Raw genomic sequence first — 22,258 nt, forward strand, 5'->3', positions numbered from 1 at the left:
ATCCTCATACAGGAAACACAGAGTTAGGTATCCTCGTACAGGAAACACAGAGAGTTAGGTATCCTCGTACAGTAAACACGGAGAGTTAGGTATCCTCGTACAGGAAACACAGAGAGTTAGGTATCCTCGTACAGGAAACACAGAGAGTTAGGTATCCTCGTACAGGAAACACGGAGAGTTAGGTATCCTCGTACAGGAAACACAGAGAGTTAGGTATCCTCGTACAGCAAACACAGAGTTAGGTATCCTTGTACAGGAAACACAGAGTTAGGTATCCTCGTACAGGAAACACAGAGTTAGGTATCCTTGTACAGGAAACACAGAGTTAGGTATCCTCGGACAGGAAACACAGAGTTAGATATCCGCGTACAGGAAACACAGAGAGTTAGGTATCCTCGTACAGGAAACACAGAGTTAGGTATCCTCGTACAGGAAACACAGAGTTAGGTATCCTCGTACAGGAAACACAGAGTTATGTATCCTCGTACAGGAAACACAGAGAGTTAGGTATCCTCGTACAGGAAACACAAAGAGTTAGGTATCCTCGTACAGGAAACACAGAGTTAGATATCCTCGTACAGGAAACACAGAGTTAGATATCCTCGTACAGGAAACACAGAGTTAGGTATCCTCGTACAGGAAACACAGAGAGTTAGGTATCCGCGTACAGGAAACACAGAGTTAGGTATCCTCGTACAGGAAACACAGAGAGTTAGGTATCCTCGTACAGGAAACACAGAGTTAGGTATCCTCGTACAGGAAACAGAGAGAGTTAGATATCCTCGTACAGGAAACACAGAGTTAGGTATCCTCGTACAGGAAACACAGAGTTAGGTATCCTCGTACAGGAAACACAGAGAGTTAGGTATCCTCGTACAGGAAACACAGTGAGTTAGCACACAGGTACAGCAAGCAATTGGGAAGGCAAATGGCATATTAGAACCATAGAAACATAGAAAATAGGTGCTGGAGTCGGCCATTCGGCCCTTCGAGCCTGCACCACCATTCAATAAGATCATGGCTGATCATTCACTCAGTATCCCTTTCCTGCTTTCTCTCCATACCCATTGATCCCTTTAGCCGTAAGGGCCATATCTAACTCCCTCTTGAATATATCCAATGAACTGGCCTCAACAACTCTCTGCGGCAGGGAATTCCACAGGTTAACAACTCTCTGAGTGAAGAAGTTTCTCATCATCTCAGTCCTAAATGGCCTACCCCTTATCCTTAGACTATGTCCCCTGGTTCTGGACTTCCCCAACATCGGGAACATTCTACCTACATCTAACCTGTCTAATCCCGTCAGAATTTTATATGTTTCTATGAGATCCCCTCTCATCCTTCTAAACTCCAGTGTATAAAGGCCCAGTTGATCCAGTCTTTCCTCATATGTCAGTCCCGCCATCCTGGAATCAGTCTGGTGAACCTTCGCTGCACTCCGTCAATAGCAAGAACATCCTTCCTCAGATTAGGAGATCAAAACTGAACACAATATTCCAGGTGTGGCCTCACCAAGGCCCTGTACAACTGCAGCAACACCTCCCTGCCCCTGTACTCAAATCCCCTTGCTATGAAGGCCAACATGCCATTTGCTTTCTTAACCGCCTGCTGTACCTGCATGCCAACTTTCAATGACTGATGTACCATGACACCCAGGTCTCGTTGCACCTCCCCTTTTCCTAATCTGCCGCCATTCAGATAATATTCTGTCTTCGTGTTTTTGCCCCCTAAGTAGATAACCTCACATTTATCCACATTTTACTGCATCTGCCATGCATTTGCCCACTCACCTAACCTGTCCAAGTCACCATGCAGCATCCTAGCGTCCCCCTCACAGCTCACAGTTTAGTGTCATCTGCAGACTTGGAGATATTACACTCAATTCCTTCATCCAAATCATTGATGTATATTGTAAATAGCTGGGGTCCCAGCACTGAGCCCTGCGGCACTCCACTAGTCACTGCCTGCCATTCTGAAAAGGACCCGTTTATCCCAACTCTCTGCTTCCTGTCTGCCAACCAGTTCTCTATCCATGTCAGTACATTACCCCCAATACCATGTGATTTAATTTTGCACACTAATCTTTTTGTGTGGGACCTTGTCAAAAGCCTTTTGAAAGTTCAAATACACCACATCCATTGGTTCTCCCTTGTCCACTCTACTGGTTACATCCTCAAAAAATTCCAGAAGATTTGTCAAGCAGGATTTCCCTTTCATAAATCCATGCTGACTCGGACCGATCCTGTCACTGCTTTCCAAATGCGCTGCTATTTCATCTTTAATAATTGATTCCAACATTTTCCCCACTACTGATGTCAAGCTAACCGGTCTATAATGACCCGTTTTCTCTCTCCCTCCTTTTTTAAAAAGTGTTGTTACATTAGCTACCCTCCAGTCCATAGGAACTGATCCAGAGTCGATAGACTGCTGGAAAATGATCACCAATGCATCCACTATTTCTAGGGCCACTTCCTTAAGTACTCTGGGATGCAGACTATCAGGCCCCGGGGATTTATCGGCCTTCAATCCCATCAATTTCCCTAACACAATTTCCTGCCTAATAAGGATATCCTTCAGTTCCTCCTTCTCACTGGACCCTTGGTCCCCTCGTACTTCCGGAAGGTTATTTGTGTCTTCCTTCGTGAAGACAGAACCAAAGTATTTGTTTAATATGTCTGCCATTTCCTTGTTCCCCATTATAAATTCACCTGAATCCAACTGCAAGGGATCTACGTTGACCTCTTCATGCTCTTTGCGTTGAGACTCGAGGAGCTCAACGCCCTCCCGGATGGACTTTCTCCACCTCGGGCGGTCTGCGGCCAGGGTCTCCCAGGTGTCAGTGGTGATGACACACTTTACCAGGGAGGCTTTGAGGGTGTCCTTGTAACGTTTTCACTGCCCTCCTTTGGCTCGTTTACCATGAAGGAGCTCCGCATAAAGCATTTGCTTCGGGAGTCTCGTATCTGGCATGCGAACTATGTGGCCTGCCCAGCGAAGTGATCGAGTGTGGTCGGTGCTTCAATACTGGGGATGTTAGCCTGGTCGAGGTCACTGATGTTGGTCCGCCTGTCCTCCCAGGGGATTTGCAGGATCTTGCGGAGACATCGTTGGTGATATATCTCCAGCGACTTGAGGTGCCATCTATACATTGTCCATGCCTCAGATCCATACAGGAGGGCGGGTATTACTACAACCCTGTAGACCATGAGCTTGGTGGTAGATTTGAGAACCTGGTCTTCAAACACTTTTCCTCAGACGGCCGAAGGCTGCACTGGCGCACTGGAGGCGATACTGAATCTCCGCATCACTGTCTGCCTTTGTTGATATGGGGACAGGACAGGAAAGTGGAGTTGAGGTCAAAGATCAGCCATGATCTTATTGAATGGCGGAGCAGGCTCGAGGGGCCGAATGGCTCCTGATCCTACTTCTTATGCACTTAACCAGATCTTGCAAATCACTATACCCCTCGTACATGCACAGTATTGAGTGTCAGAGTGAACACTGAGCCCACTCCCCGGTCCCTACCTGTGTGGCACAGTTGATTGGACAGCTCCAGTGTGAACAGGACATTCATTAGTTTGGTGTTGTTGTACATCACATCTCCCCAGGAGCTCGGCAGATTCTGGCCTCTCATCTGCCTGAAGTCTATCTCCCCCTTTCTGTGATTCATCGAAGACACATTCACAATCCGTGCATTCTGTGAGCTCTTCAGCAAATCTGGAAATGACACGACATGGAATGACACAGAATCAGTGTTCCCGCTGATTATTTCTGTGGCCACACAGCCCCTTTAACAGACAGCGCAGCCATTTCAACGTGTCGTGCATGAGCAAAATGTCCCATGGCGGGAACCCCAGACACCTGCACAGCACAGCGTGAATGTGTCATAGTGTCCTGCCCAGAGAGAGACCATTTGGTCCATTCTATACCTCATGCTCCACCCCAGCCTTCCCCACTGTACTTTATCTCACCCCATCAACATACAACCAGAGAAATTTACAGCATGGAAGGAGGCCATTCGGCCCATCGTGTCCGTGCCGGCCGACCAAGAGCTACCCGGCCTAATCCCACTTTCAGTCCGTAGCCCTGTGGGTTACGGCACTTCAGGTGTACATCCAGGTACTGTTTAAATATGGTGAGGGTTTCTGCCTCTACCACCCTTTCAGGCAGTGAGTTCCAGACCCACACCACCCTCCGGGTGAAGAAATTGCCTCTCATATCTCCTCTAAACCTCCGACCAATTACTGTGATTCATCGAAGATACATTCACAATCTGTGCATTCTGTGAGCTCTTCAGCAAATCTGGGCAAATCGGGTGCAGGACATTCTGAAAAGGGAGGGTGAACAGCCAGTTGTCGTGGTGCACATTGGTACCAACGATATAGGTGAAAAAAGGGATGAGGTCCTACGAGACGAATTTAAGGCGCTACGAGCTAAATTAAAACATAGGACCTCAAAAGTAGTAATCTCGGGATTGCTACCAGTGCCACGTGCTAGTCAGAGTAGGAATCGCAGGATAGCTCAGATGAATACGTGGCTTGAGGAGTGGTGCAGCAGGGAGGGATTCAAATTCCTGGGGCATTGGAACCGGTTCTGGGGGAGGTGGGACCAGTACAAACCGGACGGTCTGCACCTGGGCAGGACCTGAACCAATGTCCTAGGGGGAGTGTTTGCTAGTGCTGTTGGGGAGGAGTTAAACTAATATGGCAGGGGGATGGGAACCTATGCAGGGAGACAGAGGGAAACAAAATGGAGACAAAAGCAAAAGACATAAAAGAGATGAGTAAAAGTGGAGGGCAGAGAAACCCAAGGCAAAAAACAAAAAGGGCCACTGTACAGCAAAATTCTAAAGGGTCAAAGTGTAATAAAAAGGCAAGCCTGAAAGCTCGGTGCCTCAATGCAAGGAGTATTCGGAACCCAGGAGAGGGCTCTGAGCTAGTTAGAATGGGTGAGAGCTCAGATAAACAGGATCCCAAGAAAGAATGCAAAAGGCAGGAGGCAACAGAGCAGAGTAGCACTGGGGTAAGTGTAAACCACAAGGTGATAGGAAGGGACAATATGTATAAATATAAAGGGGCTGCAGGAGGGGTCAAAACTAAAAATCATGGTTTAAAAACTAGTATTAAACACTCTACCTAAACGTACGCAGCATTCGAAATAAAGTAAATGAGTTGACGGCACAAATCATTACAAATGGGTATGATTTGGTGGCCATTACAGAAACGTGGTTGCAGGGTGGCCAAGACTGGGAATTAAACATACAGGGGTATCTGACAATTCGGAAAGATAGACAAGAAGGGAAAGGAGATGGGGTAGCTCTGTTAATAAAGGATGATATCAGGGCAGTTGTGAGAGACGATATTGGCTCTAATGAACAAAATGTTGAATCATTGTGGGTGGAGATTAGAGATAGTAAGGGGAAAAAGTCACTGGTGGGCGTAGTTTATAGGCCCCCAAATAATAACTTCACGGTGGGGCGGGCAATAATCAAGGGAATAATGGAGGCATGTGAAAAAAGAACGGCAGTAATCATGGGGGATTTTAACCTACATATCGATTGGTCAAATCAAATCGCACGGGGTAGCCTTGAGGAGGAATTCATAGAATGCATACGGGATTGTTTCTTAGAACAGTATGTTGCAGAACCTACAAGGGAGCAAGCTATCTTAGATCTGGTCCTGTGTAATGAGACAGGAATAATAAACGATCTCCTAGTAAAAGATCCTCTCGGAATGAGTGATCACAGTATGGTTGAATTTGTAATACAGATTGAGGGTGAGGAAGTTGTGTCAGAAACGAGCGTATTATGCTTAAACAAAGGGGACTACAGTGGGATGAGGGCAGAGTTGGCTAAAGTAGACTGGAAACACAGACTAAACGGTGGCACAATTGAGGAACAGTGGAGGACTTTTAAGGAGCTCTTTCATAGTGCTCAACAAAAATATATTCCAGTGAAAAAGAAGGGCGGTAAGAGAAGGGATAACCAGCCGTGGATAACCAAGGAAATAAAGGAGAGTATCAAATTAAAAACCAATGCATTTAAGGTGGCCAAGGTTAGTGGGAAAATAGAAGATTGGGAAAATTTTAAACAACAGCAAAGAATGACTAAGAAAGCAATAAAGAAAGGAAAGATAGATTACGAAAGTAAACTTGCGCAAAACATAAAAACGGATAGTAAAAGCTTTTACAGATATATAAAATGGAAAAGAGTGACTAAAGTAAATGTTGGTCCCTTAGAAGATGAGAAGGGGGATTTAATAATGGGAAATGTGGAAATGGCTGAGACTTTAAACAATTATTTTGCTTCGGTCTTCACAGTGGAAGACACAAAAACCATGCCAAAAATTGCTGGTCACAGGAATGTGGGAAGGGAGGACCTTGAGACAATCACTATCACTAGGGAGGGAGTGCTGGACAGGCTAATGGGACTCAAGGTAGACAAGTCCCCTGGTCCGGATGAAATGCATCCCAGGGTATTAAAAGAGATGGCGGAAGTTATAGCAGATGCATTCGTTATAATCTACCAAAATTCTCTGGACTCTGGGGAGGTACCATCGGATTGGAAAGCAGCTAATGTAACGCCTCTGTTTAAAAAAGGGGGCAGACAAAAGGCAGGTAACTACAGGCCGGTTAGTTTAACATCTGTAGTGGGGAAAATGCTTGAAGCTATCATTAAGGAAGAAATAGCAGGACATGTAGATAGGAATAGTGCAATCAAGCAGACGCAGCATGGATTCATGAAGGGGAAATCATGTTTAACTAATTTACTGGAATTCTTTGAGGATATAACGAGCATGGTGGATAGAGGTGTACCGATGGATGTGGTGTATTTAGATTTCCAAAAGGCATTCGATAAGGTGCCATACAAAAGGTTACTGCAGAAGATAGATGTACGCGGAGTCAGAGGAAATGTATGAGCATGGATCGAGAATTGGCTGGCTAACAGAAAGCAGAGAGTCGGGATAAATGGGTCCTTTTCGGGTTGGAAATCGGTGGTTAGTGGTGTGCCACAGGGATCGGTGCTGGGACCACAACTGTTTACAATATACATAGATGACCTGGAAGAGGGGACAGAGTGTAATGTAACAAAATTTGCAGATGACACAAATATTAGTGGGAAAGCGGGTTGTGTAGAGGACACAGAGAGGCTGCAAAGAGATTTAGATAGGTTAAGCGAATGGGCTAAGGTTTGGCAGATGAAATACAATGTCGGAAAGTGTGAAGTCATCCACCTTGGGAAAAAAAAAACAGTAAAAGGGAATATTATTTGAATGGGGAGAAATTACAACATGCTGAGGTGCAGAGGGACCTGGGGGTCCTTGTGCATGAATCCCAAAAAGATAGTTTGCAGGTGCAGCAGGTAATACGGAAGGCGAATGGAATGTTGGCCTTCATTGGGAGAGGGATGGAGTACAAAAGCAGGGAGGTTCTGCTGCAACTGTATAGGGTATTGGTGAGGCCGCACCTGGAGTACTGTGTGCAGTTTTGGTCACCTTACTTAAGGAAGGGTATACTGGCTTTGGAGGGGGTACAGAGACTATTCACTCGGCTGATTCCGGAGATGAGGGGGTTACCTTATGATGATAGATTGAGTAGACTGGGTCTTTACTCGTTGGAGTTCAGAAGGATGAGGGGTGATCTTATACAAACATTTAAAATAATGAAAGGGATAGACAAGATAGAGGCAGAGAGGTTGTTTCCACTGGTCGGGGAGACTAGAACTAGGGGGCACAGCCTCAAAATACGGGGGAGCCAATTTAAAACCGAGTTGAGAAGGAATTTCTTCTCCCAGAGGGTTGTGAATCTGTGGAATTCTCTGCCCAAGGAGGCAGTTGAGGCTAGCTCATTGAATGTATTCAAGTCACAGATAGATAGATTTTTAACCAATAAGGGAATTAAGGGTTACGGGGAGAGGGCGGGTAAGTGGAGCTGAGTCCACGGCCAGATCAGCCATGATCTTATTGAATGGCGGAGCAAGCTCGAGGGGCTAGATGGCCTACTCCTGTTCCTAATTCTTATGTTCTTATGTTCTTAAATCTATGTCCCTATCCAATCTTTCCTCATAGCTAAAATTCTCCAGTCCAGGCAACATCTTCATAAATCTCCTCTGTACCCTCTCCAGTACAATCACATCTTTCCTGTAATGTGGTGACCAGAACTGCACACAGTACTCTAGCTGTGGCCTAACTAGTGTTGTGTACAGTTTAAGCATAACCTCCCCGCTCTTGTATTCCATGCTTCGGCTAATAAAGGCAAGTATTCCATACGCCTTTTTAACCACATTATCTACCTGGCCTGCTACCTTCAGGGATCTGTGGACCTGCACTCCCAGGTCCCTTTGTTCCTCTACACTTCTCAGTGTCCTACCATTTAATGTGTATTCCCTCGCCTTGTTAGACCTCCCCAAATGCATTACCTCACACTTCTCCAGATTGAACTCCATTTGCCACTGTTCTGCCCACCTGACCAGTTCATTGATATCCTCCTGCAGTCCGCAGCTTTCTTCTTCATTATCAATCACACGGCCAATTTTAGTGCCGTCTGCAAACTTCTTAATCATACCCCCAACATTCAAGTCTAAGTCATTGATATATACCACAAAAAGCAAGGGACCCAGTACTGAGCCCTGCAGAACCCCACTGGAAACATCCTTCCAGTCACAAAAACACCCATCAACCATTACCCTTTGCTTCCTGCCTCTGAGCCAATTTTGGTTCCAACTTGCCACTTTACCCTGGATCCCATGGGCTTTAAGTTTTGTGACCAGTCTGCCATATGGGACCTTATCAAAAGCTTTGCTAAAATCCATATACACTACATCATACACACTGCCCTTATCGACCCTCCTGGTTACCTCCTCAAAAAATTCCATCAAGTTAGTGAGACACGACCTTCCCTTAACAAATCCATGCTGACTGTCCTTGATTAATAAGTCTTTCTAAATGTAGATTTATCCTGTCCCTCAGGAATTTTTCCAACAATTTTCCCACCACCGAGTTTAGGCTGACTGGCCTGTAATTACTCAGACTCTCCCTTTCTCCCTTCTTAAACCAAGGTACTACATTAGCAGTCCTCACCACACCTGTAGCCAGAGAGGATTGGAAAATGATGGTCAGAGCCTCTGCTATTTCCTCTCTAGCTTCTCCTAACAGCCTGGGATACATTTCATCTGGGCCTGGGGATTTATCCACTTTCAAAGCTGCTAAACCCCTTAATACTTCCTCTCTCACTATGCTTATTTCATCTAATATTTCACACTCCTCTTCCCTGATTGCAATGTCTGCATCAACCCTCTCTTTTGTGAAAACAGACACAAAATATTCATTATGAATCATTCCCATGTCTTCCCCCTCCACACATATGTTACCCTCATGGTCTCCAATAGGCCCTACACTTTCTCTAGTTATCCTCTTGCTCTCAATGTATTTATAAAACATCTTTGGCAAGTAAAATCAAGGAAAACCCAAAGTGTTTTCATGCCCTCGCCTTGCTTTGCTCATTTCCTTTTTAATTACAGCCCCGGACTTCCCACACTCCTCTCGGGTTTGTGCTGTATTGAGTTCTCAGTATCTGTCATAAACCTCTCTTTTTTTCTTTAACCCACTCTGTATGTCTCTAGATTTGTAACATACCCCTCTATTGCTTTCTCCCTCGTAGATTCCCCTTAAATGCATGTAATTAATTTGCCACAACCCCTCCACATGGAACTCGATCGGAACTGTAGCAGAGTGTTTCTGTAACTGGACTAGTGATCCCGAGGTCTGCATTAATGATGCGAGGAACATGAGCTCAAATCCCATCACGGCAACTGAGCAATTTCAACTCACTTAATTAAATAAATCTCAATTAAATAGCTAATATCAGTAACGGTGACCATGGAACTATCGGGTGGTTCACTGATGTTCTTCAGGGAGGGAAATCTGCCACCCTTACCCAGTCTGGCCGATACGTGACTCCAGACCCACAGCAATGGCCCAGCGAGACACTCTGTTGTCTCAAGGGCAACAAATGCTGGCCTTGCAAGAAGGAATAATAAACAAAAGAGTTCCACCTTCGCAGTACCCTCTGGGTAAAGAGATTTCTCCTGAATTCCCCATTTGACTTTTTAGTGACTGTCTTATGTTTATGGCCACTTGTTCTGGTCTCTCCCACAACTGGGAACACGCTCTGTCTGTCTACCCCATCAAACCCTTTTATAATCTGGTCAACTCTCAGATTTCTCTTTCCTGGAGAAAAGTGCCCCAGCCTATTCAATCTGTCCTGATTGATAGAGCTTCTCACTTCTGGTATGGTCCTTATAAATGGTGTCTGCATCCTCCCAGTGCCTCCACACCTTGTTATAAAATGGAGACCAGAACTGGTGACAGCAATCTGAGGGGGGTCTAACCGAGGTTGGTTACACGTTGAACAGAATGTCTCTGCTTTCCAGTTGTGCCCCTGTGGACCAGGGCCCAGTCTGGGCCTGCTCTGTGTGTCCTGATGGAGCTGTATTGTCAGCAATGCTGAGCCAATCACTCACCCAGCAGCAGCATTGTCAGGAGGAATGGCCCCAGGTAGTTGGTGGCAAAGGTCAGTTCCAAACCCTCCGAGGTGACCATGGGCTTCAAACCTGAGAGAGAAGACATGGCTGTATTCAATCCAGATCCCCGACAATTGTCCATCACACAGTCCCCAACATCCCGCCCTGCTGTAAACACACTGCCGATATTTTCATCCCCGCTTTCAGGCTGGGAACAGGGCAGGATCAGACCGGGAGTGGGACTGAGTCTGGGATCAGACCGGGAGTGGGACTGAGTGTCCGGGATCAGACTGGGAGTGGGACTGAGTGTCCGGGATCAGACTGGGAGTGAGAGTGAGTCCGGGATCAGACTGGGAGTGGGACTGAGTCTGAGATCAGACCGGGAGTGTGACTGAGTCTGGGATCAGACCGGGAGTGGGACTGAGTCTGAGATCAGACCGGGAGTGGGACTGAGTCTGAGATCAGACCGGGAGTGGGACTGAGTGTCCTGGATCAGACCGGGAGTGGGACTGACTCCGGGATCAGACAGCGAGTGGGACTGACTCTGGGATCAGACTGGGAGTGGGACTGAGTGTCCGTGGATAGATTGGGATCAGACCGAGAGTCCGGGATCAGACTGGGAGCGGGACTGAGAGTCCGGGATCAGACTGCGAGTGGGACTGAGTCTGGGATCAGACCGGGAGTGGGACTGAGTCTGGGATCAGACCGGGAGTGCGACTGAGTATGGGATCAGACTGAGAGTTGGGATCAGACTTGGCTCAGACGGGGTTCAGACTGAGTCCGGGATCAGACTGGGAGTGGGACTGAATATCCGGGATCAGACTGCGAGTGAGACTGACTCCGGGATCAAACAGAGTCCGGGATCAGACTAGGATCAGACCGAGATTCCGGAATCAGACTAGGATCAGACTGAGAGTCCGGGATCAGACTGGGATCAGACTGAGAGTCTGGGATCAGACTGGAAGTGGGAATGAGTGTCCGGGATCAGACTGGGAGTACAACTGAGTGCCCGGGATCAGACTGAGATCAGACTAAGAATCCGGGATCATACTGGGATCCGACTGAGAGTCCGGGCTCAGACTGAGTGTCCGGAATCAGACTGGGATCAGACTGAGAGTCCGGGATCAGACTGGGATCAGACTGAGAGTCCAGGATCAGACTGGGATCAGACTGAGAGTCCAGAATCAGACTGGGATCAGACAGAGTCCGGGATCAAACTGGGATCAGACTGAGATTAAGCGATCAGATTGTGATCAGACTGAGAGTCCGGTATTAGACTGGGATCAGACTGAAGTCCGGGATCAGACTGGGATCAGACTGAGAGTCCAGGATCAGACTGGAATCAGACTGAGAGTCCGGGGTCAGACTGGGATCAGACTGAGAGTCCGGGATCGGACAGGGAGTGGGACTGAATGTCCGGGATCAGATTGGGATCAGACCGAGAGTCCAGGATCAGACTGGGAGTGGTACTGAGAGTACGGGTCAGACTGGGATCAAACTGAGTGTCCGGGATCAGACTGGGATCAGACCGAGAGTCCGGGATCAGACTGGGAGTGGGACTGAGATTGCGCAATCAGATTGGGATCAGACTGAGAGTCCGGGATCAGACTGGGATCAGACTGAGAGTCCGGGATCAGACTGGGATTGGACTGAGAGTCCGGGATCAGATTGGGATTGGACTGAGAGTCCGAGATCAATATGGGATTAGACTGGGTGTCCGGGATCAGACTGGGATCGGACTGAGAGTTCGGGATCAGACTGGGAGTTCGGAATCAGACTGGGAGTGGGACTGAGTGTTTGGGATCAGACTGGGAGTGGGACTGAGAGTCCGGGATCAGTCTGGGAGTCCGGGATCAGACTGAGAGTTCGGGATCAGACTGGGATCAAGTTGAGAGTCCGGGATCGGTCTGGCATCCGGACTGAGCGTCCGATATCAGACTGGGAGTGGGACTGAGAGTCCGGGATCAGAGTGGGAGTGGGACTGAGTGTCCTTGGTCAGATTGGGATCAGACCGAGAGTCCGGGATCGGACTGTTAATGGGACTGAGTGTCTGGGATCAGACTGAAAGTCCGGGATTGGACTGGGATCAGAACTGAGAATCCGAGATCAGACCGGAAGTTGGACTGAGAGTCTGGGATCAGACTGAGAGTCCGGGATCAGACTGGGATCGGACTGTGAGACCGGGATCACACTGGGAGTGGGACTGAGTCTACAGGATCAGACTGGGATCAAACAGAGAGTCCGGGATCAGACTGGGATCAGACCGAGAGTCCGGGATCAGACTGGGAGTGGGACTGAGAGTCAGTGTCAGACTGGGATCAGACTGAGAGTCCGGGATCAGACTGGGATCAGACTGAGAGTCGGCGATCAGAATGGGATCAGACTGAGAGTACGGGATCGGACTGGGATCGGGACTGAGAGTCCGAGATTGGACTGGGAGTGGGGCTGAGTGTCCTTGGTCACATTGGGATCAGACAGAGAGTCTGGGATCAGACTGAGATTCCGGGATCAGACTAGGAGTGGAACTGAGTGTCCAGGATCAGACTGAGATTCCGGGATCAGACTGGGAGTGGAACTGAGTGCCCGGGATCAGACTGAGATCAGACTAAGAGTCCGGGATCATACTGGGATCCGACTGAGAGTCCGGGCTCAGACTGAGTGTCCGGGATCAGACTGGGATCAGACTGAGAGTCCAGGATCAGACTGGGATCGGACTGAGAGTCTGGGATCAGACTAGGAGTGGAACTGAGTGTCCAGGATCAGACTGAGATTCCGGGATCAGACTGGGAGTGGAACTGAGTGTACGGGACCAGACTGGGATCAAACTGAGAGTTCGAGATCAGACTGGGATCAGACTGAGTGTCCGGGATCAGACTGAGAGTCCGGGATCAGACTGGGATCAGACTGAGAGTCTGGGATCAGACTGGAAGTGGGAATGAGTGTCCGGGATCAGACTGGGAGTACAACTGAGTGCCCGGGATCAGACTGAGATCAGACTAAGAGTCCGGGATCATACTGGGATCCGACTGAGAGTCCGGGCTCAGACTGAGTGTCCGGGATCAGACTGGGATCAGACTGAGAGTTCGGGATCAGTCTGGGATCAGACTGAGAGTCTGGGATCAGACTGGGAGTGGGACTGAGAGTCCGGGATCAGACTGGGATCAGACTGAGAGTTCGTGATCAGACTGGGATCAGACTGAGAGTCCAGGATCAGACTGGGATCGGACTATGAGACCGGGATCACACTGGGAGTGGGACTGAGTCTACAGGATCAGACTGGGATCAAACTGAGAGTCCGGGATCAGACTGGGATCAGACCGAGAGTCCGGGATCAGACTGGGAGTGGGACTGAGAGTCCGGGGTCAGACTGGGATCAGACTGAGAGTCCGGGATCAGACTGGGATCAGACTGAGAGTCAGCGATCAGAATGGGATCAGACTGAGAGTACGGGATCGGACTGGGATCGGGACTGAGAGTCCGAGATTGGACTGGGAGTGGGACTGAGTGTCCTTGGTCACATTGGGATCAGACAGAGAGTCCGGGATCAGACTGAGATTCCGGGATCAGACTGGGAGTGGAACTGAGTGTCCAGGATCAGACTGAGATTCCGGGATCAGACTGGGAGTGGAACTGAGTGTACGGGACCAGACTGGGATCAAACTGAGAGTTCGAGATCAGACTGGGATCAGACTGAGAGTCCGGGATCAGACTGAGAGTCCGGGATCAGACTGGGATCAGACTGAGAGTCTGGGATCAGACTGGAAGTGGGAATGAGTGTCCGGGATCAGACTGGGAGTACAACTGAGTGCCCGGGATCAGACTGAGATCAGACTAAGAGTCCGGGATCATACTGGGATCCGACTGAGAGTCCGGGCTCAGACTGAGTGTCCGGGATCAGACTGGGATCAGACTGAGAGTCCAGGATCAGACTGGGATCAGACTGAGAGTCCGGAATCAGACTGGGATCAGACCGAGAGTCCAGGATCAGACAGGGATCAGACAGAGTCCGGGATCAGACTGGGATCAGACTGAGATTAAGCGATCAGATTGTGATCAGACTGAGAGTCCGGTATTAGACTGGGATCAGACTGAAAGTCCGGGATCAGACTGGGATCAGACTGAGAGTCCAGGATCAGACTAGGATCGGACTGAGAGTCCGGGGTCAGACTGGGATCAGACTGAGAGTCCGGGATCGGACAGACAGTGGGACTGAATGTCCTGGATCAGATTGGGATCAGACCGAGAGTCCGGGATCAGACTGGGAGTGGGACTGAGAGTACGGGTCAAACTGGGATCAAACTGAGTGTCCGGGATCAGACTGGGATCAGACTGAGAGTCCGGAATCAGACTGGGATCAGACTGAGAGTCCGGGATCAGACTGGGATCGGACTGAGAGTCTGCGATCAGACTGGGATCAGACTGAGAGTACGGGATCAGACTGGGATCGGGACTGAGAGTCCGGGATTAGACTGGGAGTAGGACTGAGTGTCCTTGGTCAGATTGGGATCAGACTGAGAGTCCGGGATCAGACTGGGATCGGGACTGAGAGTCTGGGATCTGACTGGGATCAGACTGAGAGTCTGGGACAGATTGGGATCGGACTGAGAGTCGGGGAATGGATTGGGTTCGGACTGGGGACTGATAGTCCGGGATCAGGCTGGGATCAGATTGAGAGTTCGGGATCAGACTGGGACCAGACTGAGAGATCGGGTTCAGACTGGGATCAGACTGAGAGTCGGGAATCAAACTGGGATCAGACTGAGATTCCGGGATCAGACTGGGATCAGACTGAGGGCCCGGGATCAGATTGGGAACGGACTGAGAGTCGGGGAATAGATTGGGTTCAGACTGGGGACTGATAGTCCGGGATCAGGCTGGGATCAGATTGAGAGTTCGGGATCAGACTGGGATCAGACTGAGCGCCCGGGATCAGACTGGAATCGGACTGAGAGTCCGGGATCAGACTGGGATCGGACTGAGAGTCCAGGATCAGACTGGGATTGGACTGAGAGTCCGGGATCAGACTGGGACCAGACTGAGTGTCCGGGATCAGACTGGGATTGGGACTGAGAGTCCGGGATCAGACTGGGACCAGACTGAGAGTCCGGGATCAGACTGGGACCAGACTGAGAGTCCGGGATCAGACTGAGAGTCTGCGATCAGACTGGGACCAGACTGAGAGTCCGGGATCAGACTGGGACCAGACTGAGAGTTCTGGATCAGACTGGGATTGGACTGAGTGTGCAGGATCAGACTGGGATTGGACTGAGAGTCCGGGATCAGACTGAGTGTCCGGGATCAGACTGGGATCTGACTGAGTGTACAGAATCAGACTGGGATCAGACTGAGAGTCCGGGTTCAGACTGGCATCGGACTGATATTCCGGGATCAGGTTCGGATAAAACTGAGAGTCCGGTATCAGATTGGGATCAGACTGAGAGTCCGGGATCAGACTGGGAGTGGGACTGAGCGTCCGGGATCAGACTGGGAGTGGGACTGAGAATCTGGGATCGGGACTGAGAATCTGGGATCAGACTGAGAGTCTGGGATCAGATTGAGAGACAGGGATCAGACTGAGATTCCGGGAAAAGACTGGGGTCAGGCTGAGATTCTGGAATCAGAGTGGGATCAGGCCGAGAGTTCGGGATCAGACTGAGAGTACGGGATCAGACTGGGAGGGGGACTGAGAGTCTGGGATAAGGCTGGGATCAGACTGAGAGTTCAGGATCAGACTGGGATCAGTCTGAGAGTCAGCAATCAGATTGGGATCGGACTGAGAGTCCAGGAACTGATTGGATCAGACTGTGAGTCGGGGAATAGATTGGGTTCCGACTGGGGAGTGATAGTCCGGGATCAGACTGGGATCAGCCTGAGAGTCCAGGAACAGATTGGGATCAGACTGAGAGTCGGAGATCAGATTGGGATCAGACTGAGAGTCCGGGAACAGACTGGGAGTCCGGGTTCAGACTGGGTTCATACTGGGACCTGACTGAGGGTCCGGGATGAGTCTGGCATCAGACTGAGAGTCTGGGATCTGACTGGGATCAGACTGAGATTTCTTTGATCAGACTGAGAGTCCGGGATCAGATTGGGATCGGACTGAGAGTCGGGGGATAGATTGGGTTCGGACTGGAGACTGATAGTCCGGGATCAGGCTGGGATCAGATTGAGAGTTCGGGATCAGACTGGGATCAGACTGAGAGATCGGGATCAGACTGAGAGTCGTGAATCAAACTGGGATCAGACTGAGATTCCGGGATCAGACTGGGATCAGACTGAGAGTCCAGGATCAAACTGGGATCAGACTAAGGGCCCGGGATCAGACTAGGATCACACTGAGTGTCCAGGTTCAGACTGGGGTCAGACCGAGAGTCCGGGATCAGTCTGGGAGTGGAACTGAGAGTCCAGGATTAGTCTGGGATCAGACTGAGGGTCCGGGATCAGTCTGGGAGTGGAACTGAGAGTCCAGGATCAGTCTGGGATCAGACTGAGGGTCCGGGATCTATCTGATTGACCGAGATCAGACTGGGATCAGACTGAGAGTCCGGGATCAGACTGCGGGTCCGGGATCAGACTGGGATCACACTGAGAGTCCAGGTTCAGTCTGGGATCAGACTGAGTGTCCGGGATCAGTCTGGGAGTGGAACTGAGAGTCCAGGATCAGTCTGGGATCAGAGAGAGTGTCCAGGATGAGTCTGGCATCAGACGGAGAGTCTGGGATCTGACTGGGATCAGACTGAGATTTCTTTGATCAGACTGAGAGTCCGGAATCAGATTGGGATCGGACTGGTGTCTGATAGTCCGGGATCAGACTGGGATCAGACTGAGGGCCCGGGATCAGACTGGAATCGGACTGAGAATCCGGGATCAGACTGGGATCGGACTGAGAGTCCTGGATCAGACTGGGATCAGACTGAGTGTCCGGGATGAGTCTGGCATCAGACTGAGAGTCTGGGATCAGACAGGGATTGGGACTGAGATTCTTGGATCAGACTGGGATTGGACTGAGAGTCCTGGATCAGACTGGGATTGGACTGAGAGTCCGGTATCAGACTGGGACCAGACTGAGTGTCCGGGATCAGACTGGGACCAGACTGAGAGTCCGGGATCAGACTGGGACCAGACTGAGAGTCCGGTATCAGACTGGGACCAGACTGAGAGTGCGGGATCAGACTGGGACCAGACTGAGAGTCTGGGATCAGACTGGGATCAGACTGAGAGTCCAGGATCCAACTGGGATCAGACTGAGGGCCCAGGATCAGACTGGGATCACACTGAGTGTCCAGGTTCAGACTGGGGTCAGACCGAGAGTCCAGGATCAGTCTGGGAGTGGAACTGACAGTCCAGGATCAGTCTGGGATCAGACTGAGGGTCCAGAATCAGTCTGGGAGTGGAACTGAGAGTCCAGGATCAGTCTGGGATCGGACTGAGGTTCCGGGATCTATCTGATTGACCAAGATCAGACTGGGATCAGACTGAGAGTCCGGGATCAGACTGAGAGTCCGGGATCAGACTGGGATCACACTGAGAGTCCAGGTTCGGTCTGGGATCAGACTGAGTGTCCGGGATCAGTCTGGGAGTGGAACTGAGAGTCCAGGATCAGTCTGGGATCAGAGAGATTGTCCAGGATGAGTCTGGCATCAGACTGAGAGTCTGGGATTTGACTGGGATCAGACTGAGATTTCTTTGATCAGACTGAGAGTCCGGGATCAGATTGGGATCGGACTGAGAGTCGGGGAATAGATTGGGTTCGGACTGGGGTCTGATAATCCGGGATCAGACTGGGATCAGACTGAGGGCCCGGGATCAGACTGGAATCGGACTGAGAATCCGGGATCAGACTGAGATCGGACTGAGAGTCCTGGATCAGACTGGGATCAGACTGAGAGTCCGCGATCAGATTGAGATCGGACTGAGAGTCCAGGAACAGATTGGGATCAGACTGAGAGTCGGGGAATAGATTGGGTTCCGACTGGGGACTGATAGTCCGGGATCAGACTGGAATCGGACTGAGAATCCGGGATCAGACTGGGATCGGACTGAGAGTCCTGGATCAGACTGGGATCAGACTGAGAGTCCGCGATCAGATTGGGATCGGACTGAGAGTCCAGGAACAGATTGGGATCAGACTGAGAGTCGGAGATCAGATTGGGATCAGACTGAGAGTCCGGGTTCAGACTGGGATCTGACTGAGGGTCCGGGATGAGTCTGGCATCAGACTGAGAGTCTGGGATCTGACTGGGATCAGACTGAGATTTCTTTGATCAGACTGAGAGTCCGGGATCAGATTGGGATCGGACTGAGAGTCGGGGAATAGATTGGGTTCGGACTGGAGACTGATAGTCCGGGATCAGGCTGGGATCAGATTGAGAGTTCGGGATCAGACTGGGATCAGACTGAGAGATCAGGATCAGACTGAGAGTCGGGAATCAAACTGGGATCAGACTGAGATTCCGGGATCAGACTGGGATCAGACTGAGGGCCCGGGATCAGACTGGGATCAGACTGAGAGTCCGGGATCAGACTAGGATCGGACTGAGAGTCCTGGATCAGACTGGGATCAAAGTGAGAGTCCGGGATCAGACTGGGACCAGACTGAGAGTCCGGGATCAGACTGAGAGTCCGCGATCAGACTGGGACCAGACTGAGAGTGCGGGATCAGTCTGGGATCAGACTGAGGGTCCGGGATCAGTCTGGGAGTGGAACTGAGAGTCCAGGATCAGTCTGGGATCAGACTGAGGGTTCGGGATCTATCTGATTGACTGAGATCAGACTGGGATCAGACTGGGATCACACTGAGAGTCCAGGTTCGGTCTGGGATCAGACTGAGTGTCCGGGATCAGTCTGCGAGTGGAACTGAGAGTCCAGGATCAGTCTGGGATCAGAGAGAGTGTCCAGGATGAGTCTGGCATCAGACTGAGAGTCTGGGATCTGACTGGGATCAGACTGAGATTTCTTTGATCAGACTGAGAGTCCGGGATCAGATTGGGATCGGACTGAGAGTCGGGGAATAGATTGGGTTCGGACTGGGGTCTGATAGTCCGGGATCAGACTGGGATCAGACTGAGGGCCCGGGATCAGACTGGAATCGGACTGAGAATCCGGGTTCAGACTGGGATCGGACTGAGAGTCGTGGATCAGACTGGGATCAGACTGAGTGTCCGGGATGAGTCTGGCATCAGACTGAGAGTCTGGGATCAGACAGGGATTGGGACTGAGATTCTTGGATCAGACTGGGATCGGACTGAGAGTCCTGGATCAGACTGGGATTGGACTGAGTGTCCGGGATCAGACTGGGACCAGACTGAGTGTCCGGGATCAGACTGGGACCAGACTGAGAGTCCGGGATCAGACTGGGACCAGACTGAGAGTCTGAGATCAGACAGGGACCAGACTGAGAGTCCGGGATCAGACTGAGAGTCCGCGATCAGACTGGGACCAGACTGAGAGTCCGGGATCAGACTGGGACCAGACTGAGAGTCCGGGATCAGACTGAGAGTCCGCGATCAGACTGGGACCAGACTGAGAGTGCTTGGATCAGACTGGGACCAGACTGAGAGTCCGGGATCAGACTGGGATCAGACTGAGAGTCCAGGATCAAACTGGGATCAGACTGAGGGCCCGGGATCAGACTGGGATCACACTGAGTGTCCAGGTTCAGACTGGGGTCAGACCGAGAGTCCGGGATCAGTCTGCGAGTGGAACTGAGAGTCCAGGATCAGTCTGGGATCAGACTGAGGGTCCGGGATCAGTCTGGGAGTGGAACTGAGAGTCCAGGATCAGTCTGGGATCAGACTGAGGGTCCGGGATCTATCTGATTGACCGAGATCAGACTGGGATCAGACTGAGAGTCCGGGATCAGACTGAGAGTCCGGGATCAGACTGGGATCACACTGAGAGTCCAGGTTCGGTCTGGGATCAGACTGAGTGTCCGGGATCAGTCTGGGAGTGGAACTGAGAGTCCAGGATCAGTCTGGGATCAGAGAGAGTGTCCAGGATGAGTCTGGCATCAGACTGAGAGTCTGGGATCTGACTGGGATCAGACTGAGATTTCTTTGATCAGACTGAGAGTCCGGAATCAGATTGGGATCGGACTGAGAGTCGGGGAATAGATTGGGTTCGGACTGGGGTCTGATAGTCCGGGATCAGACTGGGATCAGACTGAGAGTCCTGGATCAGACTGGGATTGGACTGAGTGTCCAGGATCAGACTGGGACCAGACTGAGAGTCTGGGATCAGACAGGGATTGGGACTGAGATTCTTGGATCAGACTGGGATCGGACTGAGAGTCCTGGATCAGACTGGGATTGGACTGAGTGTCCAGGATCAGACTGGGACCAGACTGAGAGTCCGGGATCAGATTGGGATCGGACTGAGAGTCGGGGAATAGATTGGGTTCGGACTGGGGTCTGATACTCCGGGATCAGACTGGGATCAGACTGAGAGTCCGGGATCAGACTGGGACCAGACTGAGAGTCCGGGATCGGACTGAGAGTCCGCGATCAGACTGGGACCAGACTGAGAGTCCGGGATCAGACTGGGACCAGACTGAGAGTCCGCGATCAGACTGGGACCAGACTGAGAGTCCGGGATCCGACTGAGATTCCGCGATCAGACTGGGACCAGACTGAGAGTGCGGGATCAGACTGGGATCAGACTGAGAGTCCGTGATCAAACTGGGATCAGACTGAGAGTCCGCGATCAGACTGGGATCAGTCTGAGAGTCCGCGATCAGACTGGGATCAGTCTGAGAGTCCGGGATCAGACTGGGATCGGACTAAGAGTCCGGGATCAGACTTGGATCGGACTGAGAGTCCTGGATCAGACTGGGATCGGACTGAGAGTCAAGGATCAGACTGGGATCGGACTGAAATTCCGGGATCAGACTGGGATCAGACTGAAAGTCCTGGATCAGACTGTGATTGGACTGAGTGTCCGGGATAGACTGGGATTGGACTGAGAGTCCGGGTTAGACTGGGACCAGACTGAGAGTCCGGGATCAAACTGGGACCAGACTGAGAGTCCGGGATCAGACTAGGACCAGACTGAGAGTCCGGGATAGACTGGGACCAGACTGAGAGTCCGGGATCAGACTAGGACCAGACTGAGAGTCCGGGATAGACTGGGCCCAGACTGAGAGTCCGGGATCAGACTGGGACCAGACTGAGAGTCCGGGATCAGACTGGGACCAGACTGAGAGTCCTGGATCAGACTGTGATTGGACTGAGTGTCCGGGATAGACTGGGATTGGACTGAGAGTCCGGGTTAGACTGGGACCAGACTGAGAGTCCGGGATCAAACTGGGACCAGACTGAGAGTCCGAGATAGACTGGGACCAGACTGAGAGTCTGAGATCAGACCGGGACCAGACTGAGAGTCCGGGATCAGACTGAGAGTCCGCGATCGGACTGGGACCAGACTGAGAGTCCGGGATCAGACTGGGACCAGACTGAGAGTCCGGGATCAGACTGAGAGTCCGGGATCAGACTGGGACCAGACTGAGAGTCCGGGATCAGACTGAGAGTCCGCGATCAGACTGGGACCAGACTGAGAGTGCTTGGATCAGACTGGGACCAGACTGAGAGTCCGGGATCAGACTGGGATCAGACTGAGAGTCCAGGATCAAACTGGGATCAGACTGAGGGCCCGGGATCAGACTGGGATCACACTGAGTGTCCAGGTTCAGACTGGGGTCAGACCGAGAGTCCGGGATCAGTCTGCGAGTGGAACTGAGAGTCC

At 50.8% G+C, this 22,258-nt stretch overlaps 1 protein-coding gene across 1 annotated transcript in view; it reads right to left on the bottom strand.

Annotated features, from left to right (window-relative positions):
- LOC139255987 (retinol dehydrogenase 13-like) overlaps positions 1–22,258 on the bottom strand; it is a gene marked incomplete at its 3' end in the record, with an annotated part of 169,864 nt that overhangs the window by 23,965 nt on the left and 123,641 nt on the right. The window contains exons 3-4 of the mRNA XM_070874071.1: positions 10,520–10,609; positions 3,526–3,717 (exon numbers count right to left, since the gene is read on the bottom strand). Coding sequence (XP_070730172.1) covers positions 3,526–3,717; positions 10,520–10,609 — 282 coding nt within the window. The remainder of the gene's footprint in view (positions 1–3,525; positions 3,718–10,519; positions 10,610–22,258) is intronic.

The sequence above is a fragment of the Pristiophorus japonicus genome, unplaced genomic scaffold (genome assembly GCF_044704955.1).
Source record: "Pristiophorus japonicus isolate sPriJap1 unplaced genomic scaffold, sPriJap1.hap1 HAP1_SCAFFOLD_666, whole genome shotgun sequence".
Taxonomy (NCBI): Eukaryota; Metazoa; Chordata; class Chondrichthyes; family Pristiophoridae; genus Pristiophorus; species Pristiophorus japonicus.